A 26,584-nucleotide genomic window follows, 5' to 3' on the forward strand; every position below is an offset into this window, starting at 1 on the left:
AGGTGGGAAAAGCTGGCATTCTGTCAGCTCAGAAAGGAGCGACATTTTGCAAAAAGGTGGATTGAGGCCATGGCTGCCCCTTGGGGCGGTCTGTTTCAACCCTCAGTTATATGTTTTAAAACCAAACATCTTTGAGCTGAATATTTTGAGGTTGCCATCTATATGTATGCCAAGGTTCATATTCTGAAGTTATGGTTCTGATAGATTTTGTTTGTTATTATTGAAGAATATGGTTCTTTTGACTGTTCATACTATTTCCGTATTTCTGTTCATATTATTTTGTGTTTTTTTAGTATTACCATGAGGCTACTTGTGTGTGTGTGTGTGTGTGTGTGTGTGTATTGAAATAGCCTCATGGTAATACTAAAAAAAACACAGAATAATATAAAAAATAAAAATATATGAACATGTGTGTGTGTGTGTATTTAAATAATGTGTGTGTATTTAAATAATCACTTCTAATTTTGAAATAGGGCCTTCAAGTCTCAACTAAGCAGAAAGTTTCCCCATGGGATTTATTTGAGGGCAACAAGAATCCTGCGCCACTCTCCTGGGCTTGGTTTGGAACTGTCCGTATTGACAGGAAAATAATAAAATATGAAGAACAGCAGCACCTCCTCCTCTACCACATGCATTCAAAACCCAAGCCACGAAGTTACTATCTTGAACCTTTACCTCTTCCTCCTGAAGAAGAGGAGGAGGAAGAAGACCCCACCACCCCTGGATCTCAGGAAGCAGAGCGAAAGTCAGCAGAGCTGTCGGATCAGGGAAAACTTTCAATTGATGAAGAAAAGAAGGGGAAAGGGAGAAAAAGAAAGATGAAATCAACTTCCAGAACAGATGTATGTGATTAAATTGCATGGCATTAGTCTGAGAATATCTTACTGTATTTGCAGAATTTAAAATTCCATTCTTTAAGTGACAGAACTTACTTCGATTCTTGATTTAATGGCATATGAAATGCCCTATTAAATAGAAAGTTTGACACACGCAGTTGGTCAAATGGATTCTGAGAATATGATGTTCTTCTGGCATATGATGTAATTCTAGAAATCAAGCATGGCTTCTCTCCAAATATATATAGAGTGGGCCCTTGATGTCCACTGGAATTTGGTTCAGGACCCTCCATGGATAACAAAATCCTTGGATGCTCAAGTCCTATTAAATATAGTGGCGTAGTAAAATTATATCTCTTATATAAAATGGTAAAATCATTTGTTGGCCTATGTAAAGAAACCAATACAGTTGGTCCTCCATATCCACAGATTCTTTATCCATGGATTCAACTACCCACAAATATTGAAAATATATTTTTTAAAAATATAAAGTCCTATTAAATATAGTGGCATAGTAAAATTATATCTCTTATATAAAATGGTAAAATCAAGGTTTCCTTTCCGGAATTTATATATTTTTTAAAAATATTTTAAATATTTGTGGGTGGTTGAATCCGTGGATAAAGCATCTATGGCTATGGAGGGCCAACTGTATTGATTTCTTTACATAGGCCAACAAATGTATGGGATTTGTCACCTGACTTTTTCCCCCTCTGGAAAATTTTCCTTTCTTATGGCCTTTTCCCTTGCAATATCTGTCCAGAAACACTTCTCCACTAGTGCCTGCCCAGTTGTACAATTCTTCAACACAGGCTCCCTATAGGATTGGACAGTTCTGTAGATTCTGTGCCTTAACCAGTTGACGTATTAACTGATCTGAGATGTGTTGTAATTTGTGAAAGTCAGAAAGATCCATTTTGGGGGCGTAAGTTTATGGTATAGCTGTGGTTACATTAAGAGATTCCTTAGGACAGCTAATATAATTTATTTACCATAAAAGAGTGGAAAGCTTTCTTGAGATACAATTTGCATGCCACTCTGAACCTTCCCCTTGCAAATATGGTCAAAGGCAAGTGTTAGGTGTGTTCTAAGGGACTGCTCATGTGTTCCAAAACTGCTGCTGCCTACCCAAAATTGTATGTGCATTGTGTTCACCTTACAGCATGCTTAAAAATCCTTAGTAATACTGAAGGGTTTGGTGCAAGACAAATACAGACAGGTACACCAGCATACAGGATTGCATCAGAAAGAAAAAGGCCAGGGTTCTGCAGTTGTGAGGGAAGACAAATATTGGAAAAATAGGCTGCTTAGAGACTTCAGCTTTTGTCTGACTTTCTTTTCCACTGCTACACTATCCTGGGAAAAGGGCAGCTGTTAGTGCCATACAATAATAGCATTCCCATCCACCACTTTGGGGACTTAAATTTAGGGTATAAATGTTCCTACAGCAAAATGTAGGGTATAAATGTTCTTACATGTTCTTACATCTAATCCCTTCATCATAAATGTTCTATGAAGCTTGAATGTACATTAGGTATTCATATCAAATAATATCCCATGTAGGAGAGCTTTGACAACATTGTAAATGGGCATGACTTGACATGTTACAGAATGCAGAAAAACATGTTGTGAAGTAAACTGCTATGAGGCAGCTGAGAAAAGTTGTTATCCCTAGCTTATCTTTGCACAGCCAGGGATAAATCTATTTCATGTAGTAAACAATAGAAAGGTAGTAAATTCTTTAATAATTCAGTAGGAAAATTGGCATTATTTATGAGGGTATGAATGTCAGTAACATTTAACTTTTCCTGTTTTGCTCAAGGACAGCATATATAGAGTGCCTCCCAATTATTCACCAGTTTCTTCTCAAATGATGCACCATCATCAGTCTACTTTGTGGGGCTACAATGTTATGGGACAGCCTCAACAGGCTGGTTTCTTTGTCCAGAATCACCTTCTTCCACCAGGTATGTCTGGGCTTGTTGTAAGACATATGCTTTTTCACAAAGAAACAATCCTTCTTCCTTTTCTTCCTGTTTTGTTCTTTAGAATATGGGCAAATGTATATGTCAAAATAGAGGAGAAATAATTGTTTGATATGTTTTTGAACAAGCTTTAATAAAAAATAATTAAAACTGCTCAAATTCTAATTGTTCTACCTAGGATTCATCAGCTGTCATTACTAGCAAGGTTAAAATTATCTGATGTATCAGTAGACATTTGGTTGTTGTAGTACTGATAAAAGAAAACCGTTTCCTTTCTCTGTTTCAGATAACATAAGTAGATTTTGAAAAGGGAGGTTTTTCACATACTCTAGATGGCAGCAAAGCAAGATGTTACATTTTCAATAATAGCTTCTTTTGTACATCTGGCAAAAATACACAAGAAACAGTTTAAAGTTCCTTATAGAGACAACATCTCTACATTCATTCATATGGATATTACACCAAAGATGCTCTTATTTTGTTACACATTATCACCATGGCTATCCAAACTACTATACTATGTTGGTGTCTTCCCTACAGCTATAGACATATGCTCCTTTCTGTTTTCCATAGTTTTGTTTATTGACCATTTGATATATTAGTTGCCTTCTTATAAGGTATATCCTCCTTGCTGTATATTGACACCAGTGATAATCTAGTAGGATTGTTTTGCTCCAAAAGGCTGAAGATTTAATAAATTAATTAATGAACAAATATATAATTTACTACATTAACAGGTGGCTCCCGATTGGATCCTACAGGCTCATTTGTCCCAACCAACACAAAACAAGTGCTATCTAACATGTTACAAAGGCGTTCCAACACCATGATGCAGCCACCATCTATTCATGCAATTACTTCTCAGCAGCAACAGCAACAATTGCTCCAAATGAGGATGATGCAGCAGCAGCAACAGCAACAGCAGCAGCAGCGATTTTTAAGACAGCAAGCCCAGGTAAATTCTTCCCAAAAGCTTGTTCTTACATTTTGAGTATCTCCTAATTCTCCTGCTCATTTAGTATAATGAGGCACAGTGGCAGACCCCAGATAAGGCTTGGTTTACATTAGATGTTGGTGACTCCTCTGTCAATGGGGCAATGAATGCATTCCAGGTTTGATAGCTTTAAAAGAACTGTACAAAATGTTGAGCCTATTTGCAGGATAGGGTTTCGAATCTTGGGCCCAATACAGATGGGCCCTTTGTGGCATACCCATGACGTGCTAGGGTTGCCCGGGGGTGGGGTGTGCACACGCCCCGCAATCCTAGCACGTCGTGGGTGCACCGCAGCTGCATGGCACCATCCAGATGATACGGTGCTGCTGCGGAGCAAGGAGAGGCACCTCCCCAGCACCTCTTTTTGGTGCTGTTTACCACGCCTTGGATATCTCATTTAAATCCTGAATTAAAAGATGGAATGGGTTTACCACTCTGTTGACAGGGGAGTTACCAACCAATGCTGGTCTACACCTGTAGCACTTGGGCTAGTAAATATGTTTTACTACTTGAGATGAAGGATCCTCCATTGCACATACAGAAACTGACTGGCCTAATAGATGACTCTTACTTTGACACGTTTAAGGGGACAACATCCTCTGCTGCTCAAGAGTGCAGCAGGCTGGGTTCAGAAAGTTATTTGGCCTTTACTGTTGTTATCTGATTTAAAAGCTTGAGATAAGATAAAAAGGGAATACATTTCATTGTTTAAAATTCTAAGATGAATTCAAAGCAAGTAATTTAGAAAGTGTACAAGAAACTGCTAATTAAAATGAATACAGTTGGTGCTCCTTGTCCATAGATTTTTTTATCCACAGATTCAAGTATTCACAGTTTGAATATATATATATATATATATATATATAGAGAGAGAGAGAGAGAGAGAGAGTAGTATAAATTCCAATTAGCAAACCTTGATTTTGCCATTTTATAGAGGGGACACCATTTTGCTATGCCATTATATTTAATGGGACTTGAGCATCCAAGGATTTTGTTATCCATGGGGAATCCTGGAACCAAACCCAGTGGATAACTGTACATCCAAACATGCCTCTTCTAAATGGCTTTACGTTTGTAATTACAATCCCCACCCCAACTGATATGTGATCCATCTGGCAAAATGTAGAGCTCTTGATAAGAATATTCAGTATGGCCAATAGCATCTCCGAGGAAATGATTTGGACCAGGAATATAATAATGACATTTGCTCTTATCTTCTTTCCATACAATAACCCTGGTAGATGGGAGCATTACAACTTCAGAACTGGCTCAGTGCCATGTCAGCAAAAGGTTAACATCATGACATATCTAGGCAGTCCTAACAACATAGCTGTGAGAACAAGACAATGAGGTTCATAAACTGGCAACCTGCTAATGTTTTTTGTTGTTTGTCTTTGCTCAGTGGGGGAAATATTGCAGGCCCACTCATACCCATTGTGGCAGTGGAGAATTTGTGTGTGAGTAGACGAGGAACTTTGTTTAGTTCAACATATTAGGGGCTTGTTTATATGCTTGGTCAAGTTGAGTTCATTTGTATCCTAAGCTTTTGCCAAGAGAGGTGGCTCTGAGATTATATGATTTCTATAGCATGTGTGATGAAACTTTTTTCTATTCCACCCAGTTGTTTGACTGCTTGGTATACATATACTCCTAGAGGATGAGGAAGGCCTAGGTATTTCCTTATTACTCTGTCTTTTGGAAGGAAACATCTGTATGTTGCAGGGGAGAGAAAATAGCCCTCTGTGACAAACATTCTCTCTAGGCTTTTGGGGAGAGAGAGAGAAGACTAGCAGGAGGTGCCTGCAGCTTCTTGGTATTTTGGAAGAATCCTTCTTCCTCCTGAAGAGTAGAAACCAGGAAGGAAACCCACATGAAGAACATTGTAATAGAAATATTTGATCCTCTCTCTCCACATCCATTATTGCATTTACGGGTACAGGAAAAAAGGAAAACCCCTGTCTGAAATTCAATCCTCCTACCATCTTCTCTAGTTGATCCCTGCTTCTTACCTTGTCAATTTGATCCTACAGAAGTCAATCATGAGAATGGAGACAAGGAGTAGAACTTTTGCCACAACAACTTTTAATATTAATTTGCCCTGATTTAAAGTTTCACACACAAGAGGAGGAATGTTGTGTATGTGAGAATTTTCACATGTTTACCAAATAGATGGTTTTAGGGTGAAGCTCAAGTATGTTCTTTAGAAGACACCAAAATTCCAAAAAGCTATCTGCCAGATATGTTCATTTTTTCCCTTTACTTATAGCCTGACTTGGATTTTAATTCTTAGTTTGTTTATTAGACCAAATACATAAAATATAAATCTATTCCTTTTTTGAAATAACATCATATCTGGCCTGTTTGGCTCTGTTTTGTAATTTTTATTGTTTATAAACACTCATATATGTATTTTATTGATATTTTTATTAATTTTATTAATCACACTTTATGTAATTCTCCCCATATGATTAAGCTGGGGCTAATTTTATAATTTTTAAAATGTGAATATGGGAACACTGAAGTTAATGTGCTCCCCCCCCCCCCCCCGGCTCCTCTGGGAACAGAATTCTGGAGAGACATAATAGGCTTGACAAAGCGTATATGTTCTTATGAGCCTAAAGCCTGAATAACAGGCATAATAGGGCACTCCTGCTATTACCCAGCCCTGTCCAATGTGATTGCATTGGACCAGTATCTGAACTTCCAAGTTGCTGTGTATTGGGTCTGTGATGCATTGAACATCCCTTGCGGTTGTTAACCGATTAATATATCCAGAGTAGCCATGTTAACCATACAGCAAAGTACAATAACATCTAAAATCCACAAAACAGTGATACCTTTATTGGCCTACCACACTGGAGTTTACAGTCCTTTGCTCCCAGGCCAAACAGGAGGATGGCCTACATAGATAACCCTCCGTACCATCTTAACTGAGAACAAATACAACCTCTTTCTACTATTTGATTTTTAACACTTTTGCCAGATGAAGAAGCCAGTGGAGCTTTGAAAGCTTGCATCATGTATTTTGTGCATTTTAGTAGGTCAGTAAAGGTATCACTGTTTTGTGGGTTTGGGATGTTATTACATTACAGAAATATTCACCCAAGATGTACCATAAAGAAGAATTCTAATGTGTAGTTTGTATTGCTAGACTACAGTATCTTATCTGTTCAGACTTGTTCACTCAACCATGTAAGAGGTTAATTTACAATAAACAGAATTTGTTTTTCATTTGCATTTTCTTAAAATAGGGTCCAGCAATCGATCAGGCAGCTATTTTTTCCCAGCAGGCCCGACCTTCTCAGCTTCCACAGTATCCAGGGATACATCATGCACAGGTAAAGTGATCCTTTAAAGATTAGTATGCATGAGGTTTGGGAAAAGTGATGGAGATCTTAGCTAAAACCTAAACTGTGCTTATGCTGGTCTAGTTCACCTGAGATCTAGTCTAAAAATTTGAAATGGTCTTTAAAATGGCCATTCTTTTTCTTGACTTATTCTATCCAGACAGTGCCCTGTTCAGAAACATCTGCATGTAAGAGTTTCATTTCTTCTGCTTGGTCCTTCTGATTACTTCTCTGAAAAAGCAGAATTAGTATGAAATTCATAACACATACAGCTGCCAACTGAGCCTAGCAAAAGAAACATGATGAATAAAGTATGGAAATTTTTGGAACAGTACATTTAAAGATTATAGAATTTCATTTTGTCATCTTGGATTACCCCCCCCCCCTTTAAACCAGAGAAATAGTGTTGTTGTTTTGCTTAGGAGCATATGAATTAAAACACAGTTTCTTGAACTCTTTCCCATGCAGGCCATTCCTCATGGCTATACAATGTATAGTACTCAAATGTCATTGCAATCACAGCAGGCTGGCGGTTTAGTCCTTTCACCTACCTACAGCCCCAGAACATATCAAGCAGCTCATTCAAATCCAGCTCTAATGGAGAGACTAAGGCAGATTCAACAACAGCCAAGTGGGTACATTCATCAGCAAGCAGCTGCCTATCTTCAACCTTTAACAGGCAATCAGCGGTAAGATACTACAGCTCTAGTAATTCAGGAACTTTTCTGATGGATTTGTTTGAAACACTTTGAATAATCTAGATTTCTCAGAAATGCTGGCCTCCATTGACACTATAGTTCTATCCCTTGGATCGAAAGATAGAAGATATAAGCCAGGAGTGGGGAAATCTATTACTCTGGAGATGGTAGAATTCAAAGACATAGCATTGTTAGTCTAGACAATCAGTATGCAAAGGGATTTTGTAGCATCTTTGAGACTAACTGGATCTTGTAATCCCTTTGAGATGAACTGAAAGAAAAATGCTGATAGAATGAGCTTTGGAGACAGTGAACATGGTGTTGAACTACAACTCCCATCAGCCATTCCCATTGGCAGTGCTGGCTAGGACTGATCCCTTTCCCTGCAGTTGACCACTCTGGAAGGCTAACCCCTTCCTCTCCCTATTAACCTTTTATGCAGAAACTATTAATATCTCTTGTCCTAATTGTGTCAGAACAACATAGCTTGGATGTCAGTAAATCTTGAAAACATCGTGCATCTTTATTATTTATAGTATATTATGTAAATTCTTATTTTAAATTAGATTTTACTTTTCTTGTTCAGATTCCATGGAACTAAATTGAAAATCCAAATGGTTACCAGTCCATGCTTCTAATTTGTCCTGCTAGGTACAATTTCCTGAAAGCCAATGTTGTGTAATTTCCTGCTCATATAATTAGTGTGTGTTTGTTGGAGAGCTTATATTTGTATCTTTTGTAAACAATATGTTTCAAACTGCCTAACTCCACAGAACATCTTCCTGAAAATGTAATAACTATTAAAAGCCTCTGTATAAACTTTCCATACTTGAAAACATCCCTCAGGCAGTGGGGCCAGATGTGGGACAGACATGGGCTTGCTTTATGCTACAGATGTTTAATTTCTATATTGTGGAATTAATCTTGTTTCTTAGACAAATGTCAAACTACCAAGACCAAGCCAATGGACAGTGAACAGTGATTATATAATTCACAGCATTGTTGTGAGGATAAAAATATAGATAGTATTAAATTGTCCTGTGCTTATTAATCAGAAGATCAGAAAATGATTACAATAGCTGATCTTTACCCCAAACTTGAGCAATTCTGTAGATTTCAGTCTTTTTTGGTTGGTTAGTTGGTCAACTTTAAAAAAATATGTATTGGCCATATTTACTATTTGCTGTACCCTCTTTTAAAAGAATTTATCCTGACTGAATGCTAGATCCTGGTCTACACAAGCAAAGTTTGCAATCTCTTCTATATATATATATATTTTTAATAGTAATAGTAATAAAAATTTATTCGGTCATTGACCAGTATAAAACAAATCACACAAGCAACATATCAATATAACAATAACAAATTAAAATATAAACTGATAGTAGACTGTACATGTACAGTATCAAACAGTTATTTCTACATGGTAATAAAATGACCATTTGACAGTTGAGGGCGCAGTTTACAAACAATATAACAGAATTTAGCCACCTTAAGGGATACTGTAGGATCATTGTTGTCCAATAGGAGGCGTAAATAAAAGGAGTCAGGTTTGCCTGGGAATTTACACTTAAAAGGCGCATTGATGAGGATGATGACGATCTGATCCCTCTAATGTACATGTCTCCAAAACGCCCAGTGGACCACCTAGCAGATCCCCTCATTCCATTGACTGAAACTTCTTCTAATCATATGTTTGATTACCATAGTGAGTCCTTACAATCAATAGTTCTCAATCCTTCTAAGTCCACCAAGTATCCACAATCTCCCAAGATTAAGAAAAGGAGATGTCTTAAATCAATTTCCTCTGCAGCAATGACAATTAACCAGAATTTATCGGATAGTCTAATCAACCTAGTTTCAGAGAAGGGTACTACACCTAATGGAAATATAATTGTCAATGAATCGCAAGCCTCCTTACCCCTGGAACAGTCTGTGATAATCTCAGATAATTGACATTCAATTGACTTGTCCCTTCTGTCTATTATTTCATGGAACGTAGCTGGTTGGAAGCCCAGATGCAGGGACCCTACCTTTTTGCCTTTTGTCAATGGACACAATATTATTCTTCTACAGGAAACGTGGCTTGCCGAAGATATATCTATAGAGGGTTATAAATTCATGGGTTTAAATGCCATTCCTGGCAAAGGTAGTGGGAGATTATGTGGTGGTTTAGGGGTACTGATATCCTTGGCACTTAAGGTTCAAATAACTAAGGTTTCTGTACTGGAGCAGTATGCTCTAGCTGTTCTTTTGAAGTTTAAAAACAACTTACTATATTTGATTAATATCTATATTCCCCCACTTCAAGGCCATGCTAAGATAGAAAGTGTATGGAACAAGCTTAATTCTTTTGTTAAAGATTTGATGTTTGAAGCTCCAACAGCTAACCTCATTGTTGCAGGGGATTTCAATGCTAGAATTGGTGCTGATGATGTGTCTGTACGCAAAATACAATTGCCAACCACCTTCCCCTACAGTTATTCCCCCGACAATGTGTCGTAAATCTAAAGATATGTTTTGTGATTTCAAGGGTCTTTGTTTAGCTCGCACCTTCAATGAACTAAATCTGATTATCATGAATGGTAGTTTTAAGGATGACCACCCAGCTGAATTTACCCATTGGGTCGGTGCCAGACCATCGGTTCTTGGTTATGTAGGGGTCTCTCTAAATTTAATATCCCACATTTCTAAGTTTTCTATTGTTAGCAGACCTGACAGCGACCATTTTCCAGCCCTCCTGTGCTTAAAATTTTATGATATTTATAATTTTATACAGACATGGGCTTCCACCAAATAAGGCAGCACAAGGGGTTCCACCAATGGGACAAATGTATTGTGAGGTTTCAGTATTTGATGCTGTAGTTCTTGGGATGTGTGCTTTTTTTAAAAAAATAATAATAATAATACCAAAATGACATTTCTGCTATCCTAGACTATTCTCTGGTAATTCTCAGCACCATCTTCAACAGTTTAGTCCCATCCTCTGGAGGGTTGCTTTTTTATTCTGTGATTTATTAGAAGAAGAAGAAAATCCTTCCTTCCTTCCTTCCTTCCTTCCTTCCTTCCTTCCTTCCTTCCTTTTCTTAGCTTTATAGTATATAGTGAAAAAGTGTATAAGTGGGATGACACCTTTTTACTCTAAAACCTTAACTCTTTCCTTAAAAGGATAGAAAGTGAAAATTTATTCTTCAGATTGTAGGATGACCTCAGGAAACCACACCCTGAATTTAAAACACACATACACACACACACACACACACAACTTTAGAAGAGTCCTGGTGCAAGAAATCATTACAAAAAAAGCCTCCCAAAAAGAGTGGAACAAGTAGACATAGAGACAGCAACCAACAAAGACCAAGGATAGAATCATAGAATCATAGAGTTGGAAGAGACTGCAAGGGCTATCCAACCCCCTGCCATGCAGGAAATCCAAATCAAAGCATCCCCGACAAATGGCCATCCAGCCTCTGTTTGAAGACCTCCAAGGAAGGAGATTCCACTACACTCCGAGGGAGTGTGTTCCACTGTCGAACAGCCCTTACTGTCAGGAAGGTCTTCCTAATGTTTAGGTGGAATCTCTTTTCCTTCAGCTTGCATCCACTGTTCTGGGTCCTGTTCTCTGGAGCAGCAGAAAACAAGCTTGCTCCCTCCTCAATATGACATCCTTTCAAATATTTAAACAGGGCTATCATATCACCTCTTAACCTTCTCTTCTCCAGGCTAAACATCCCCAGCTCCCTGAGTCGTTCCTCATAGGGCAAGGTTTCCAGACCTTTCACCATTTTAGTCACCCTCCTCTGGACACGCTCCAGTTTCTCAATGTCCTTTTTGAATTGTGGTGCCCAGAATTTTAATTGTACCTTGATTTTACCTGTCCTTTGAGTTTTCTTTGGTTTCATATTAGAGGGAAGCAGGAAATAAATTAAATATTAAATATAGTCTGTTCAAATAAATTTTATTGTTTTAATTTCTAAATGGAATTAAACTGTTTATAGGTATTACTTGTATGCTACCGTGAGATGCCATGGCATGAAGATAAATACATGAGATAAATAGATCGATCATAATTAATATGTCTTATTTGTTTTTGGAATTTTGACATGGCCAGGTTTAGTTGGGTAGTATGATAGGCTTCAGTCCCCATCAGCCCCAATATTGAAGTATGTTGTTTTATTGTCATTTCATTTCAAGATCAGAGAGAACAAAATTAAAATGTTGTTTTTGCACTTTTTATACATTAGCTTAGAAGACAAACTTTACTTTGTATTTCTTCATCTTATATATCTTTATTATTTTTAGCAGTGCTCATTAATATTTCAATCTGTTGCTGATGCCTTACTGCAAAGCAATGGCATCATTAGGGGGTGCACTGATGCAGGCTGCACCAGGTGATACCCCAGAGGGGGTGTCACCTGGTGAGGTAGTACACCCTGGTTGGAGCAGGCAGATACCTTCTGGGTCCTCAAGGCCATGGAAGGCAGGGGGGCTGCTGAGATGGCCAAACACCGCCCCTATCTCACTGTCCTGGTGCCATCCTACATGCCACAGCAGCAAAGTGGGGGGAGTACCCTTTTGGCCTCACCCCCAGAAGCCCCACCTCCCTGCACTGGGTGACACCCCAGGTGAGGATGCCACTGCTGCAAAGTTAATATTCAAGTGTATACTTTTAAACTTTAAGATTCTCGGTTTGTTTTCAGAGAGGTCAATTACATTTTTTTACTCTTTCAGCTTAGGTCACCAGGTTTTGCAGCAAAATCCTTTGGTTGGAGGGGCACTAGATGCTATACCAACCACAGCTTCCCACCCAAACCTTAACTCAATACAAATGCCTCAGGAACAGATGAGACAGAGACAGCAGCACATTCGACAACAGAGACTCCTTCAGGTATGGGAATAGGCTGTGCTTCTATCTTTATGAAAACTAGGTAAAATGGATTGTTCTAATTTTGTATTTTGATTATCCTCATGATCATACGTTTTCTGCAGGCTGCTAGGTTTTTTTCAACTTTGACAGTCTCTTTCAAAACTTGTTATCTGTGGGCCAAACTGCATGATATTTTTTTCTGTGTACTTCTGGCCTTCTGTGTACTTCTTGGATTTGTGGGGTTTTTTTTAACCAAATGTAGGTCCCAGAGATGGACTGAAACTCTAATGTGAGGGTAGAAAGAGCTTTGAAATTGTGTGTGTTTTGGCCCTCAGATTCAGAATAATATGGCATATTACCATGCCTTTAATGTATTCTTGTATTTCTGATCTTGGATTATAAGATTTTTATTATGCAACTAACAGAAAGGTAATTTCTATAGTAATGTTTTGTCAGTGTTACAGTAGTAACATCCTGGAATATATGTTTTATAATGTGCAACCACAGACATCAACTACACCTTCAAATATACCTCGAACTTACATCAACATATATGTGTGATATAGCTAGCATGTTCAACGCTCTTATCTGCCTTATATTGCTTACCAAAGGTTAGAGCAAGAAAAGGCAGCATGAGCATGCGTTCTAATAACATGCTAAGGCTGAAACAAGACTGTATTTGGAACACTTATTTGAGTATGTAAGAAAAGGTGCAGGGGTGTGTGTGTGTGTGTGTGTGTGTGTGTATGGTGTAAATAGTCTATAGGGGAGAGAGACTTAGCAACCTGTCAGGAAGGAGTACGAAGCCAACTGCTGTAAAAGAAGGGGTAAAAGACAATAAATTGTTGTGAACTCTGGCTCAAAAGCTTATCTCCAAAGGCCCCAACTACAAGATAGATGCCTCAAGTGCTTTTCAGAAAGGACATGATGAACAGCAACTTGGGATTTGTGTAAGCACTTAGAACTCATGTTAGTTGCTCCTTCATCAAAGTGACCACAATGTCTTGGCTGAAACTGATGAGTTACGAATATGTTCACCTGAGTGAGATAAAAGAAGCACTCTAGGTGGACTGGAATTTTGACAAGCCCACTCTGTTGGAAATCAAAGTTATGGAACATTACACTGACATTTTTCCATTATGTATGTTCTCCTTTAGGATGATCACCAAGGTTTGGGTGAGGTAAGCATGCTTTTTGTGACCGTGTGTGTGTGTGTGTGTGGCCAGACACTTGCATTGCTTCATTCCAGTCAACCTAAGACAGTACAAACACTTCATGACTGGTAATATGCCCAAATGTTTCTCTTTCATCTTTCTTTCTTTCTTTTTCTTTCCATTTTTCTAAAACCTGTTCTAAACCCTAAACAGTCCCCAAAATTCCACTTACCCTCCCACTTTCATGAGGGACTGGTGCTCCCTCTTTCTATATATATATTTGCATAGGATTTCCCCTTTTTCCATTATTCCTCCATCTGCCTCATTAAGGCTAGATATTTCTCCTGTATCATGTTATGTTCCATAAACAATCTCTGTACTATCAGACATGTTGTGAGAGACAGGCAGAATCACAGAGTCCTAACTAGTTTCTGTTATAAACACAGATAGACTGTATTTTTATTGCATAGTACTTCCATTGTTATTGACATTATATCACAATGATTTATTGTATATCCACCTAAATAATAATAATAATAATAATAATAATAATAATAATAATAATAATAATAATAATAGGGTTGTTTTGGTTCTCTTTAACTGGGTTCTCATACTCTTTGGTTGGGGCAGTCACACTCCAGTGTTTTGCAGGATTCATTCTCAGGGCTGGGTGTGGAAGACAATGACCAGCCTTGGAAAACCATCTGGAACTGTCATGATAGATTTATTCCCAAAGTTAACAGAGGTCTAAAACACACTGCACAAATAATCCAGTTTGAGACCACTTGAACTGCCCTGGCTCAATACTAGGGAATTCTAGGAACTGTAGTTTTGTGAAACATTTAGTCTTCTGTATCAGAGAACTCTGGTGCCATAATAAACTACAATTCCCAGGATTCCTTAGCACTGAGCCAGGGCAGTTAAAGCGGTCTCAAACTGGATTATTTTTGCAGAATATTTTGGACTAGTTACTGAGCTGAAGATCTAATATTCATAATGGTTCTTAATGGACTTTTCTGGCAGATGCTGCTGCTGCAATGCGTTTTTAAAGCAATAGTGGGCAATCTCTGGCATGTCCAAACCTTTCACCAATTGAATTGTTCAAATGTATGGCAAGTGGACTCTGTTTATTCCTTTGTAGCTTGCTGATAAGTGGGGGGAAGGTGGTGAGAGATGGTGATGTGGCTAAGAAAGGGAGAATAAGAGGAAGGACATGGGAGGGTGAGAATGATAAGGGGTGACAGTAGGAAAGCAAAAGTCACCTGAAAGCTTCAGCCTTTAATAGATTACTCTGGAGGGAGTTTAGCTGCCACAGAAGAAAAAAGGGTTCTTCACTCCTGTCTTAGTGGCTGCTTGGTCATTGCTTTTGGCTCTTTTGTATAACAGTATTGCAGGTAATATTGTAGTCACTTTGACAACATTTTTTCAGTTGCAGCAACAGCAACAACAGCACCAAAGTCAGCAGCAAGCCCTTAGTCTCCAAGCAATGCAGTCTCAGCAACCATTGGTAAGATAATATATTATTAATAAACCTTATTCTGGAGCACCATAGTACAGTTGGGCAATATGAAAAAGCAGGATAGTTAACTTGGAATGCTTTGACCATACCTATTGTCCATTTCTGGAGGCTTGAAAAGGAATGTTTCTGTAAAATCATCACCGTATATACTCGACTATAAGTCAACCTCATGTATAAACTGAGGGCAGGGTTTGGGCCCAAAATTATGGATTTTGATATCACCTGTGGTAATGTTGAGGGTAAAACTAGGGGCATATAACAAAGGATCTAAAGGAAGGAGCAAAAGAAAACAGTGCCAAAGAACTTACAAAATTCCAGCAGGCATAAGTGTTTATGCTCACACAAAAGGCTGGATGGATGGTAGATGGGGGTGATCAGTGCTTCCAAAGCACCCTTACCTTTCACTAGGAGATGGTTCCTTTTTTTAAAATAAGACTTGTATTTATATTGACACATGGATAAGTCAACTCAGGTTTTTGGGGTCAATTTTTTTACTAAATTTTCTAGACTTATACAGTACATGAGTATATACAGTAGGTAAGAAGACTTTGTAGTGAAAAAAGCTGCTTGAAACTATGCAAATTAGATTTGTTTATGCACTATAAGTACAGTTGGCCCTTTGTATCCACTGGGGAGCCATTCCAACACCACCACCACCACACAGATAAGAAAAAATGCAAAACCTCAAGTCCCATTGTCCCCAGTGGTGGTTCTGCCATTAAGAACAACCGGACTTGCCATTCCGGATGCTCATAACCTCAGATGGCAAGCCTGTGGATGGCAAGAGGCTACTGTAACACTTATTTGCAATAGTATACATTTTGTGTTGTCTAGACTGAGGGTTTGCAATACTCTTTGATATCTTCACAATGGCAAAAAGTAGTGGCTTTATCATTCTGGCAGCATGTTTTGTATATAATAATTGCATGAGGATGCCCTCTAGTGGTTAATATTCCAGTGAATTTTCTGTTGCTGTCTATAATCAAAACCTTTCTACCTAGACTATTTAATCATAAACAGTATAAATATTGTTTATATATATAAACTGTGATATTTCATTCAGCTGCACAGTGTTGCAACATGTTTCATTTCATAATTAGTACTTGTTAGTGTAGGTCTTTTAGTAAGAGATGTTACAAGTATGTAAATGTGAAAAGTCTGTGCCAGTGCAGTCATGGGGCATTTCATAATATCAGTGTAGCATAGAAATTTCCCAAATAGCACTTGATATGTTTGAAACATGTTGGCATTCAAGACTGTCATATATAGGAGCACATTATATAGTTGTTCTTGACACTATGGAGTTTATAGCATTTAGCTTAGAACGGTCCTTGAGCATTCTTAAAGGGACTGTTCTGGGGACGGGAGGAGGTGGGGAATGCTGTATATCGCACAGCGAGAACGCTGCCGCCGCCGCCAAATGTTCCCCTTCCATTCTGGAAGTGTTCTAGAGGGCCGATTTTCGAGAACGCTTGAGAAAGTGTTCCCGAAAATCGGCCCTGGGGAATTCTCCCAGAACGGAAGGGGAATGCTTGGCGGTGGCAGCGTTCTCGCTGTGCAATATACAGCATTCCCCACCTCTTCCCGTCCCCAGAACTGGTCCCTTTAAGAATGCTCAAGGGCCATTCTAAGCTAAATGCGATAAACTCCTATATTTGTATATGGGCAACTAACAGTGTCTCATGTCACGGAATACCACTAATTTGTATTATGACCCTAAGTATCTTATGTAAAGGTAAGTCCCAGTAATACAATAGATTGTAATGCAAGATAATGAGAAAGAGAAATGAAGTTGATGGAAAATGTAACTTCTGCTATACCTTCTCTCTGTGTAAAATAATTGTCTTATATTTAAGGAGCACAAGGAATAGAAGTAACATCAACGCATGGTTATATGATGCAAAGCTGAATAACCAAACTAAGGAAGGGAGCTATGTATTAGCTTAGACATTCTAGAATGCCAATAGAGCCATTCAGGTTGCATTTATACAAAAGTCTAGATAAACTCTTGCAAGGTTAGATGAATCCCTCAAAAAAGTATTAGTAAAAATCCAGCATGCCTATCAGCAAGACATAAACATCTTGAGAGTCTTGGGCTTGGGAGCATCAACAGTTCCTTTAACAATGAGCAAAATGTACTTTTTTACTGGATTATTAGAAAACTAGCAGCCATTTGAAGTAACTAAAGTTAGCAGAGTTCTTTGGAGATAGGTCAATATGTTCATATGTTAAAGAAAGGTGTAGTATCCTGGCTATTGTTCTACAGTTCCCATCAATGTCAACAAGAATTGGAGTGGCCCATTTATCAGAGATCTTCTCCTGTGTGCTTTCACTAGAAGCAGTCCAATGACATTGAGTAGCCTCTTCTTTCTAATGAATTTTTCTGTGGAAACAAAAAAGACAAAAGAAGTGGTGGGAAAATACAGAAGGATTACAAGTTGAAGATGAATCATAGAATCACAGAGTTGGAAGAGACCATAAGGGTCCTCCAGTCTAACTGCCTGCCATACAGGAAGGAGAATACTGCACTGCGTTCTCAGAACATTCTGAGAACCCAATGAGAACGGAACACATTTAAGAATACCGCACGTATGTGTTCCAATTGGGTTCTCAGAAGTTTCTAAATGTGTTCTACATGTGTTCCAGGAGGGGACGGATTAAATGTGTTCCCAGCGAGCTGTAACGTGATGAGAACGTTCCAACAGAGGTCTGTGCGATATTCTTATCTGTTAGCTCCAGTCTCTCATTCCTCTGTCTCCCGATTGGCTGAAAGAATGACAGGCAGGGAGGCAGGCGGCGAGGGACTGCAGTGAGGGAAGGTGTGTGTGTGTGTGGTGTGTGAGAGGGGGGGGAAGAAGGAGGGAGGGAAGGGAGGAAAGTTGGGACAAGGGAGAGAAGATGAAAGGAGGGAAAGAGAGAGAAAGAGGGGACCAGGGCAGAGAGCAAGAGGGAGAGGGTCTGGCTGCTTCTGCGGGGGGGCCTCTGGTGTCATGTCCAGCGGGGCTCCTGTGCTTGCAGCCTACAGGGATGGCAGGGATGCCCAGGACCTTCTCCTCCTTCCCTCCAGGAAGGAACCCACAAAAGCTCCTCTGTTTGGAGCACCACACAAAAGCAAGCAAACAACTCCCAGAATTCCATAGCAAAGAGCCAGACAAGAGTTAAAGTGAGGAGGGAAGCTCACAACCTGAAGGCATACATTACATGCACACACACACAGGAGGCAAAAAGGTGACAAGCTGCCAAAAAGGGGAATTGGGATGACAGCAGAGGACTCTTCTTTTCTAACCGGTTTAAAGAGCTGCAATGGCTGCCGGGGCTCTGTCCTTGGTCCAGTCCCCTCCCTGGCAACTTGCTTTCCTTCGGCTTGAAGGGACCTCTGTGGAGCTCCTCCTTCCCTCCAGGAGGGAACCCACAAAAGCTCCTCTGTTTGGAGCACCACACAAAAGCAAGCAAACAACTCCCAGAATTCCATAGCAAAGAGCCAGACAAGAATTAAAGCGGGGAGAGAAGCTCACAACCTGAAGGCACACATTACATGCACAGACACACAGGAGGCAAAAGGGTGACAAGCTGCCAAAAAGGGGAATTGGGATGACATCAGAGGACTCTTCTTTTCTAATTGGTTTAAAGAGCTGCTATGGCTGCCGGGGCTCTGCCCTTGGCCCAGTCCCCTCCCTGGCAACTTGCTTTCCTTCGGAAGGAGGAGCTCCTCTATGGAGCTCCTCCTTCCCTCAAGGAAGAGGGGACCAGGGCAGAGAGCAAGAGGGAGAAGGTCTGGCTGCTTCTGCGGGGGGCCTCTGGTGTCATGTCCAGCGGGGCTCCTGTGCTGGCAGCCTGCAGGAGGCAGGGATGGCAGGGATGCCCAGGACCTTCTCCTCCTTCCCTCAGAGAGGGAACCCACAAAAGCTCCTCTGTTTGGAGCACCACACAAAAGCAAGCAAATTCTCAGAATTCCATAGCAAAGAGCCAGACCCTCTCCCTCTTGCTCTCTCCCCTGGTCCCCTCTTCTCCTCTCTCTTTCTCTCTCTTTCCCTCCTTTCCTCTTCTCCCCCGTCCCACCTCCCCCCCCTCCCTCCCCCCTTCCTCCCCCCCCCCCCACACACACCCCTTCCCTCACTGCAGTCGCTCGCCTGCCTGCCTCCCTGCCTGTCATTCTTTCAGCCAATGAGGAGATGGAGGAATGAGAGAATGGATTTCTCTCAGCTTGAATGGACCTCTGTGGAAAATGTTCTGGGAACGGTTTCAAGAAAAAGGAAGCGCTGTGCGGTAAAATGCATTCCAATCATGTTCTGATCACGTTCCAGTTTACTTAATGCGGTAATATCTGTTCCAGGAACGTTCTCATCACGTTACGATGCAGAACGTTCTGAGAACGATATGCGATAATCTCCGAAGACACAATCAAAGCACTCCTGACAGATGGCCATACAGCCTATGTTTAAAAACCTCCAAAATGGAGACTCCACCAAACTTGGAGGCAGCTTATTCTAGTGTCAAAAAGCTCATGCTATCAGGAAGATCTTCCTAATGTTGAGGTGGAATCTCTTTTCCTGTAATTTGAATCTATTGCTCTGGGTCCTTTTCTCTGGAGCTGCAGAAAACAAACTTGCTCCATTCTCAGTATGACATCCTTTGAAATATTTAAACAATGGCATCATATCACTTCTTAACTTTGAATGCCAGTAAATGTCTGAGAACAAGGCATGTCAGTTTGGCTTGATCTGGATGCATCTCCAAATTTCAAATGTTCACTGTTTTCAGACATAGAATAGATTAGGGGTTAATTTCTGTTTGTTCAATTTCCTCAGTAGCTAAATGCTTCTAAATTTTGCATTGAAGTATGAGATACTGCATGTACGTCCAGCAGATACAAGTGAAAATTGATCCTTTTCAGGCATACACACCATTCATCATACTCATCCTAGCAGAAGGAGTGCCAATTGTCACAACATTATTTTGCTGTTTGTCTTCTCCAAGCTCACCTAAATGACTGCCAACCCTAATTGCTTTCACATTTACATAACTAAATTTTAGTTAAACCAATATTAAGATGAGCTTCAGATAACCTCCAGATAGGGAGATAACCATGATGTAAAATAAAACACATATTTGATACCCAAGACCCTGAACCTTCTCAGGGTTTTCATCTTCTGGGTTGTATTCAAGCTTTGCAGCTGAAGCAAAGTAGCTTTTGGTTGGAGCTGTTCAGTGGATTTTTATATTTACTTAGTTGACTTAGCTTCAACTTTCAAGGAAAAATATTGCACTAGCGGATGAGAATTGCAAATTAAGAATGCACAAACAAGCTTGCACAGGTTCAAGAGCCTATCTAATCTATTCATTTTGCTCCTCTCCCCACAAGCAGGTTATTTTCCCGAGGTCACTACAGAATTGTAGGGATTGTATTTTAATCTCAATTAAAACACCAAATTAAATTTTCGCTTTGCATCTCCATTCTTTCATCCTGCTTTGTACTCTGCTTTGTAGCTTACCTGATTCCAAGGTATTGATTTTCCCATCAGAAGTTGTGAAATATCTGCCTTCTTTTGTTCCTAAAATAAAGATCTGACTGGTCTACTCTGACGTCTTGCCTAGCTCATATGAGTCAGATATAGTTATGGATGCTTTATCCTGGGTTTTGTGAGCTCAGCTGAAATGTTCTCTGTGCAGTGTTCAAGGCACAAGAATTAAGAGGTGAAAATGATTGCGCAGTATATGGAGTATTGCAAGCTGTGATCAGTCTATTGGGCACAAAACACTTAGAGGCTTTTTAAGCATGTTCAGCTGAATTTGGAAGTCTCAGGAACCTGAAGTCATGAGTGCAGGAGGCAGCAGCAGCTGCCTTTCATAAGCAATTTTAATAACTGGCTTTTATGTTGCTCTATTTTCAATTGTGAGTTAGGGATTGTTTTATTATTTTACTATGTTTTATTTATTATTGTAACCCGACCCAATCCTCTGGGGAGAGGCGGGCTATACATATTATTATTATTACGACAGCTAAGACTGGTGGGCTTGAAAGGTGGGGTCACTAGACATCTGGAGCCACCTGCATCTAGTATTCTATCCAGTCTGCTATTTTGACTGTAAGTACATATTTACCCAGATACTGTTTAAGACAGAGGGATAGTTAGATGGACAATTTCCCATCTACCTAAACAGTGTGACCACCACCTTTCTGGAGGGCATCTGGGGATGTTCAGCAGGTCCTGGGGTTCCATCCTACTATATGATCTGCCGCAGCAACAGCATATAGTACTTATTCTATCTGTTCCTCTTTCCCCAGATTGAAAGCTACCAGTTGCCTATCTGAGAAAGTGGCTAGCAGTGGCTGATACTAGCAACAACAGCCACTGCTGCCATGATGAGTGGGCTTGCAAGCAAGCAAGTGCTGGCTGCTACCTGTGTTTACATTTCTGATAGTGTGCTTGCTTGCCTGCCTGCCTGGCCACCAAAGCAACATCAGCTCCACTTTTTCTTCTCCCTTCTCCCTTCCAGCATTTGTGGTTCTTAGCAGCCATTGCTGTTTGCAGGCAGATGAGCAAATGGCAAAGCAGGGAAGAAGCAATACTTCTGGGCCCAATGATGGTTAAACTAGGCCCTGGTTAGCATGCCTAGAATCCAAGTATAACCCAGCCAGATTGGGACTATGACATCCTTAAGTAGTAGGACCCCCAAATCTACAGCAAATTGTGACAGGTGAAATGCTTCAAGGGCACTATATAGATTGGCAGTGGTTCTGCCAAAGGCACTGGTGTCTTGACAGTTGTCTAATGATGTTGCTCCTGCATGCAGCTTTTAAACATGTAAATAAATCCCAGTAAAACCTAATTCCCATGAAGGCAGCTCCCCCTGACTGTGTTTCATCTCTCTAGGCTGTATAATGTCAGTTCTCTTCATAACATAGCTTTCATAGTGGATGCTAAAATATTGACCCCTTTCTCCTTCCTGTGGAGGGGATATTGCATACTGTTCTAGGAATGGCTGGCACTATTTCAACTTTAATAGTGCAAATAGAAAAATTCAGGATTCCCCCTCCCCTTTGGCTGGTCTGATAAAGTGTTTGTGAAGACAGTTTGAAAGCCAATGGAATATCCAACTTTACAGTTCAGAAGATTAATTTATTCATACTGAAAATCTGGTGCATCTGTGGTAACTGCTTAAACATGGGCAGAAAAACAAGCCAGAAAACCTGATGTTATTCATATGTTCTTATTTTACGACAAATATTATTCATTATTATTTTTGGATTGGCATAAAATAGTAAAATAGTTTTTTCCCATTAAGTTATCAGTTCAGCATCCCTGTTGATCTGTGCCCAATAACAGAAAATGCACTTTTGAAAATATGAAGAAATAATTCTCAAGAGCAATAGAGCAAATCTGTACATTAGACTTGTGGGAACAAGATATGAGAAAGACACATTAGAATGTATTTCCATTTATTTTATCGGGACAAGATTTTCAGAGCCATAGCTTTTTTAAAAAAAGTATTTGGCAGGCTACTTATAATGAATGAGGATGTAATATAATTCATGTCACTATCCTAAATTTATTGTTAAACTGCTGTTTTAATAGATGTCTCAACAATAAATGTACCACCAAATAGCCAAAATATGCAATATTGGGTTCTAGTTTAGTCTTTTGAGAAATGTACAATAAAGCGAGAGCTTTATATTACAAAAATAATGTAGCTATATAATCTCTGGAATTAGGTGCATTTCCTGCCAGTTGAATGTACAGAAATAAATGTAACTTATAAGGAGAGTAGGTTGATTTGTTTGATATAAGAATTCCCTCTAGAATTTCATCATGAAATCTACATGCCTGCTGAAAGCCTCCATATTTCCTCCTGGCACTTAATATTCAGGGAGGCCTTGACTAACAAAATTGCAATGTCCATGGCTCAATGTGACTGTTAATAGTGTGCAAATGTTCAAGACCATCAATAAACTGTGTAATACTAATTTTAAAATCTCCTGACTCTCCTTTATATACATGCTCACATACATTTGGACTGACTCTTATTAGAGATGAACACAGAGAAGGATCTTTATAGAAGAGTTATGCACACTAGTCATTTTCGCTATTTTTAAGGATACAGTAAAATGCAGTGACTGATTGGCACCCACACCCCTTCCATACAGATCCCTTGGTTAGACTATAAAATGAGTATACATAGTAAAATTCATACAAAATGTATCACAGATCTTACATTTATTTTCATTCTCAGAGTTTGCATTTTTCCTTTGAGTTCACTTTCACATTAGACCTGAATTAGTCCCATGTCTGTAGATCTGAGGTGACAAATCCTTCTCAGTTACATTGTGCACAGCATGCAGGTACCTCCAGGAGTTGAACATACCTTGAGATAATTGAAGGAATCTGAATACATAATTTTGCTCTTTTAATGAACTGAAAATATTGTTAGCTAAACAAGAATATAGGCCTTTAAACTTCTGATAAGCTATTGGACACAGTTCTAGTTGCTTTAAAAAAATGATATTGGGATTACAATCTGGAGGGATCCATTGCCCCCCCCCCCCCCCCCCGAAAGACTGTAGGAAGCTTCATCTCTAGTGTTGTGCTAGGAGCTGTTTTATTTCCATCCCTCTTGGAGGAGTGAAGACTCATGAGCAGATCTCATGAGTGCAACCAGATCTCATGGTTTGTGTTGTCTCACAGGGCTTGATGGGAGCATAAAAAAATCTGCCACATTCTGGGCGTTGTAACCCTCACCCACCTTTCCCTGAAAGAGAGACTAATTTTCCTCCTCCTCCTCCTTTACGACTTCATACTCTTGGGAAGGTGATAGGAGCCTCAGTTCAATGTAATTTGTATTTATTCCTATACTATCGCATCTGAATTGAGATCTGAAGTCTGGTCTACTTAAATTAATCCACCTGGACCATGCATTCTAGTAGGAAGAGAAGCAGAGCTGGATTAGAGTCACAGATTTTGTGTGCAAGGTGAAATCCAGAATGAATGGACTCTTTCATATTATTTTTATTAAGTGACATCTCTATTCTTGGACCAGTAAGTTTACATAGCAGAGATTGTTGGTGTAGCTGTGAGTGTTTTGCTAACTTCTTGTGATGTTTAACATTGCAGTTCCCAAGGCAAGGCTTGCAACAGACACAACAGCAACAACAAACAGCTGCTCTTGTCAGACAGCTCCAAAAACAGCTGTCAAGTAAGTATGCAGCATAAGATAAGGCTCCCTCTCCCTCCCTCTCTTTCCTTTTCTCTCAAAAGTTCAACTTTTGTGTGTGTCCAATATCTTTTTCTGCCAATTCAATTTTGTTAAATAATAAATCTGGATATGGGCAGTTCTAGTTGTAGTAAAGAAGCTTTGCTGGCCCTAAAGTATCCTGAAAAGTGTGATATGCATGAATACTACTATCCAGTAAGGGTGAGTGCACTAACAAAAAAATTTTGCCATGGATTTATACATAAGTAATACGGTAAAACCATGTTTGAATCAGTAACAGTAGAGTTTGTGTGAGACATATTGGATAGAGATTTCCCTTCACTCTTTCATAAGATAGGAATGCAGTTCCTGCAGTGATGGAAAAGCAGGCATTTATAAGCCATGGAATGTACCTTTTATATTTCTATGACAGGCCTATACAACTTTGATTCAGTAAGACAAATGCTTCATATTACCAGACATGCACAGAGGAGTGTTCCTCTTTGAGATGCAAAAATGGGGATGACATTTGTCAGCCATCTAGAAAGCCATAAAACACAGCCTGTGTCAGGTCACATTTTTCAGGACCTCTCTGTAGTTATTATAATTTTGTTGCAGTTATACTGAAAGGGATCCATACCTAACAGTTTGCTGGGTTTTAATGTTAATATCTTAAACCTGGTAATGACTTTGTCATTAAAAATCTAATCACACAGAATTAATCACACAATATTAGGTCTGAGAGGGCATTTACAATTGTGGCAGTAATGCCTTGGTCAGAAGTTGCATTACATATAGCTTCTTGTCTGCCAAGTGTAATATAGATTATTACACATTTTAAACAAAATGGGATGGGTTTTAAAGGTTGTCTTTCTCTTAAAATAGATTACCCTGTATTTTTCTGATACTGTAAAGAGCTGAACTGCCCTACATTGACTGCATTTATAAAGTCTTGTCCTGGTTTAATAAGCCAGGATGTCCACCAGTTTTGTACATTTACATGGTCACTTTTTGTGAGTGGAGAAACAAATCAAGAAGCTGTCATCTATATGTTCTATATAAATAAAAATGTAAATGTTCGTTTGTTCAAAATATTAAATCTCCGAAAGTTCTTCACCGATTGCTTTGAAATTTTGACACAGTGTTCCATTTGAATACACACATGTTTTTGTATACATATACCTTCTATTATATAGACGTCACACCTGTGACAGGTGTATATATATATATATATATATATATTAAAAACAGTGCCATCTGTTGGATGTAACAGCAACACACGCGATACTAAATATTCGATTGGCATTTGCAATCACCATCAACAAAGTTCAGGGCCAATGTTTAGAATTGTGCGGTTTACATATAGACACGAATTGCTTCTCACCTGGACACTTATATGTTGCGTGTTCTAGAGTCGGCAAACCAGACAATCTCTATATCTACACAGACAATGGAACAACAGCATATATTGTATACCCACAAACAGTGTGAAATTAAATATTTCAGAAACGTGCACTTTCTCTTTTCTTTCTTTTCCATTTAACCAGACTGAGCCACAGCAACGTGTGACTGGGTATAGCTAGTTAAACATAATTTTTATTTGCATCTACATGGAGCATCATGGTTTCCAAACAATTCAGAAGCTGGTTTCATGTCCTGGCTTGTTTGGAAGCCATTAAATACAGCTTTCCAGTTGGATGTGATAAGCTTTGGTTACCTGTCACTTTTTGTCTAATTCTGCTAAAGTGAAGGAAGAAACAAAGAAGCTGCATTTTGTCTTATTAAGCTGCAACCCAAAGATCTGATATGAGATATTAGAAACTTAGCATCTAGTAAAATCATTGTGTAAAGACCACATATCGATTTTAAGATTATTTCACTGGTTGCCAATCAGTTTCTAGGCCCAGTACAAGGTGTTGGTTATTACCTTTAAGGCCCTAAATGGCTTGAGTCCAACCTATCTTTGGGACCGCCTCCTTCCATATAATCCATTCT

At 39.3% G+C, this 26,584-nt stretch overlaps 1 protein-coding gene across 1 annotated transcript in view; it reads left to right on the plus strand.

The window, feature by feature from the left end:
* Positions 1-26,584, plus strand: part of MED12L (mediator complex subunit 12L) — a 282,618-nt gene that overhangs the window by 253,080 nt on the left and 2,954 nt on the right. The window contains exons 34-41 of the mRNA XM_042458529.1: positions 474-842; positions 2,659-2,803; positions 3,559-3,776; positions 7,067-7,153; positions 7,631-7,851; positions 12,592-12,748; positions 15,311-15,388; positions 24,511-24,592. Of these exons, the coding sequence (XP_042314463.1) occupies positions 474-842; positions 2,659-2,803; positions 3,559-3,776; positions 7,067-7,153; positions 7,631-7,851; positions 12,592-12,748; positions 15,311-15,388; positions 24,511-24,592 (1,357 nt within the window). The remainder of the gene's footprint in view (positions 1-473; positions 843-2,658; positions 2,804-3,558; positions 3,777-7,066; positions 7,154-7,630; positions 7,852-12,591; positions 12,749-15,310; positions 15,389-24,510; positions 24,593-26,584) is intronic.

This window comes from Sceloporus undulatus, chromosome 3 (assembly GCF_019175285.1).
Source record: "Sceloporus undulatus isolate JIND9_A2432 ecotype Alabama chromosome 3, SceUnd_v1.1, whole genome shotgun sequence".
In the NCBI taxonomy this organism is placed as follows: domain Eukaryota; kingdom Metazoa; phylum Chordata; class Lepidosauria; order Squamata; family Phrynosomatidae; genus Sceloporus; species Sceloporus undulatus.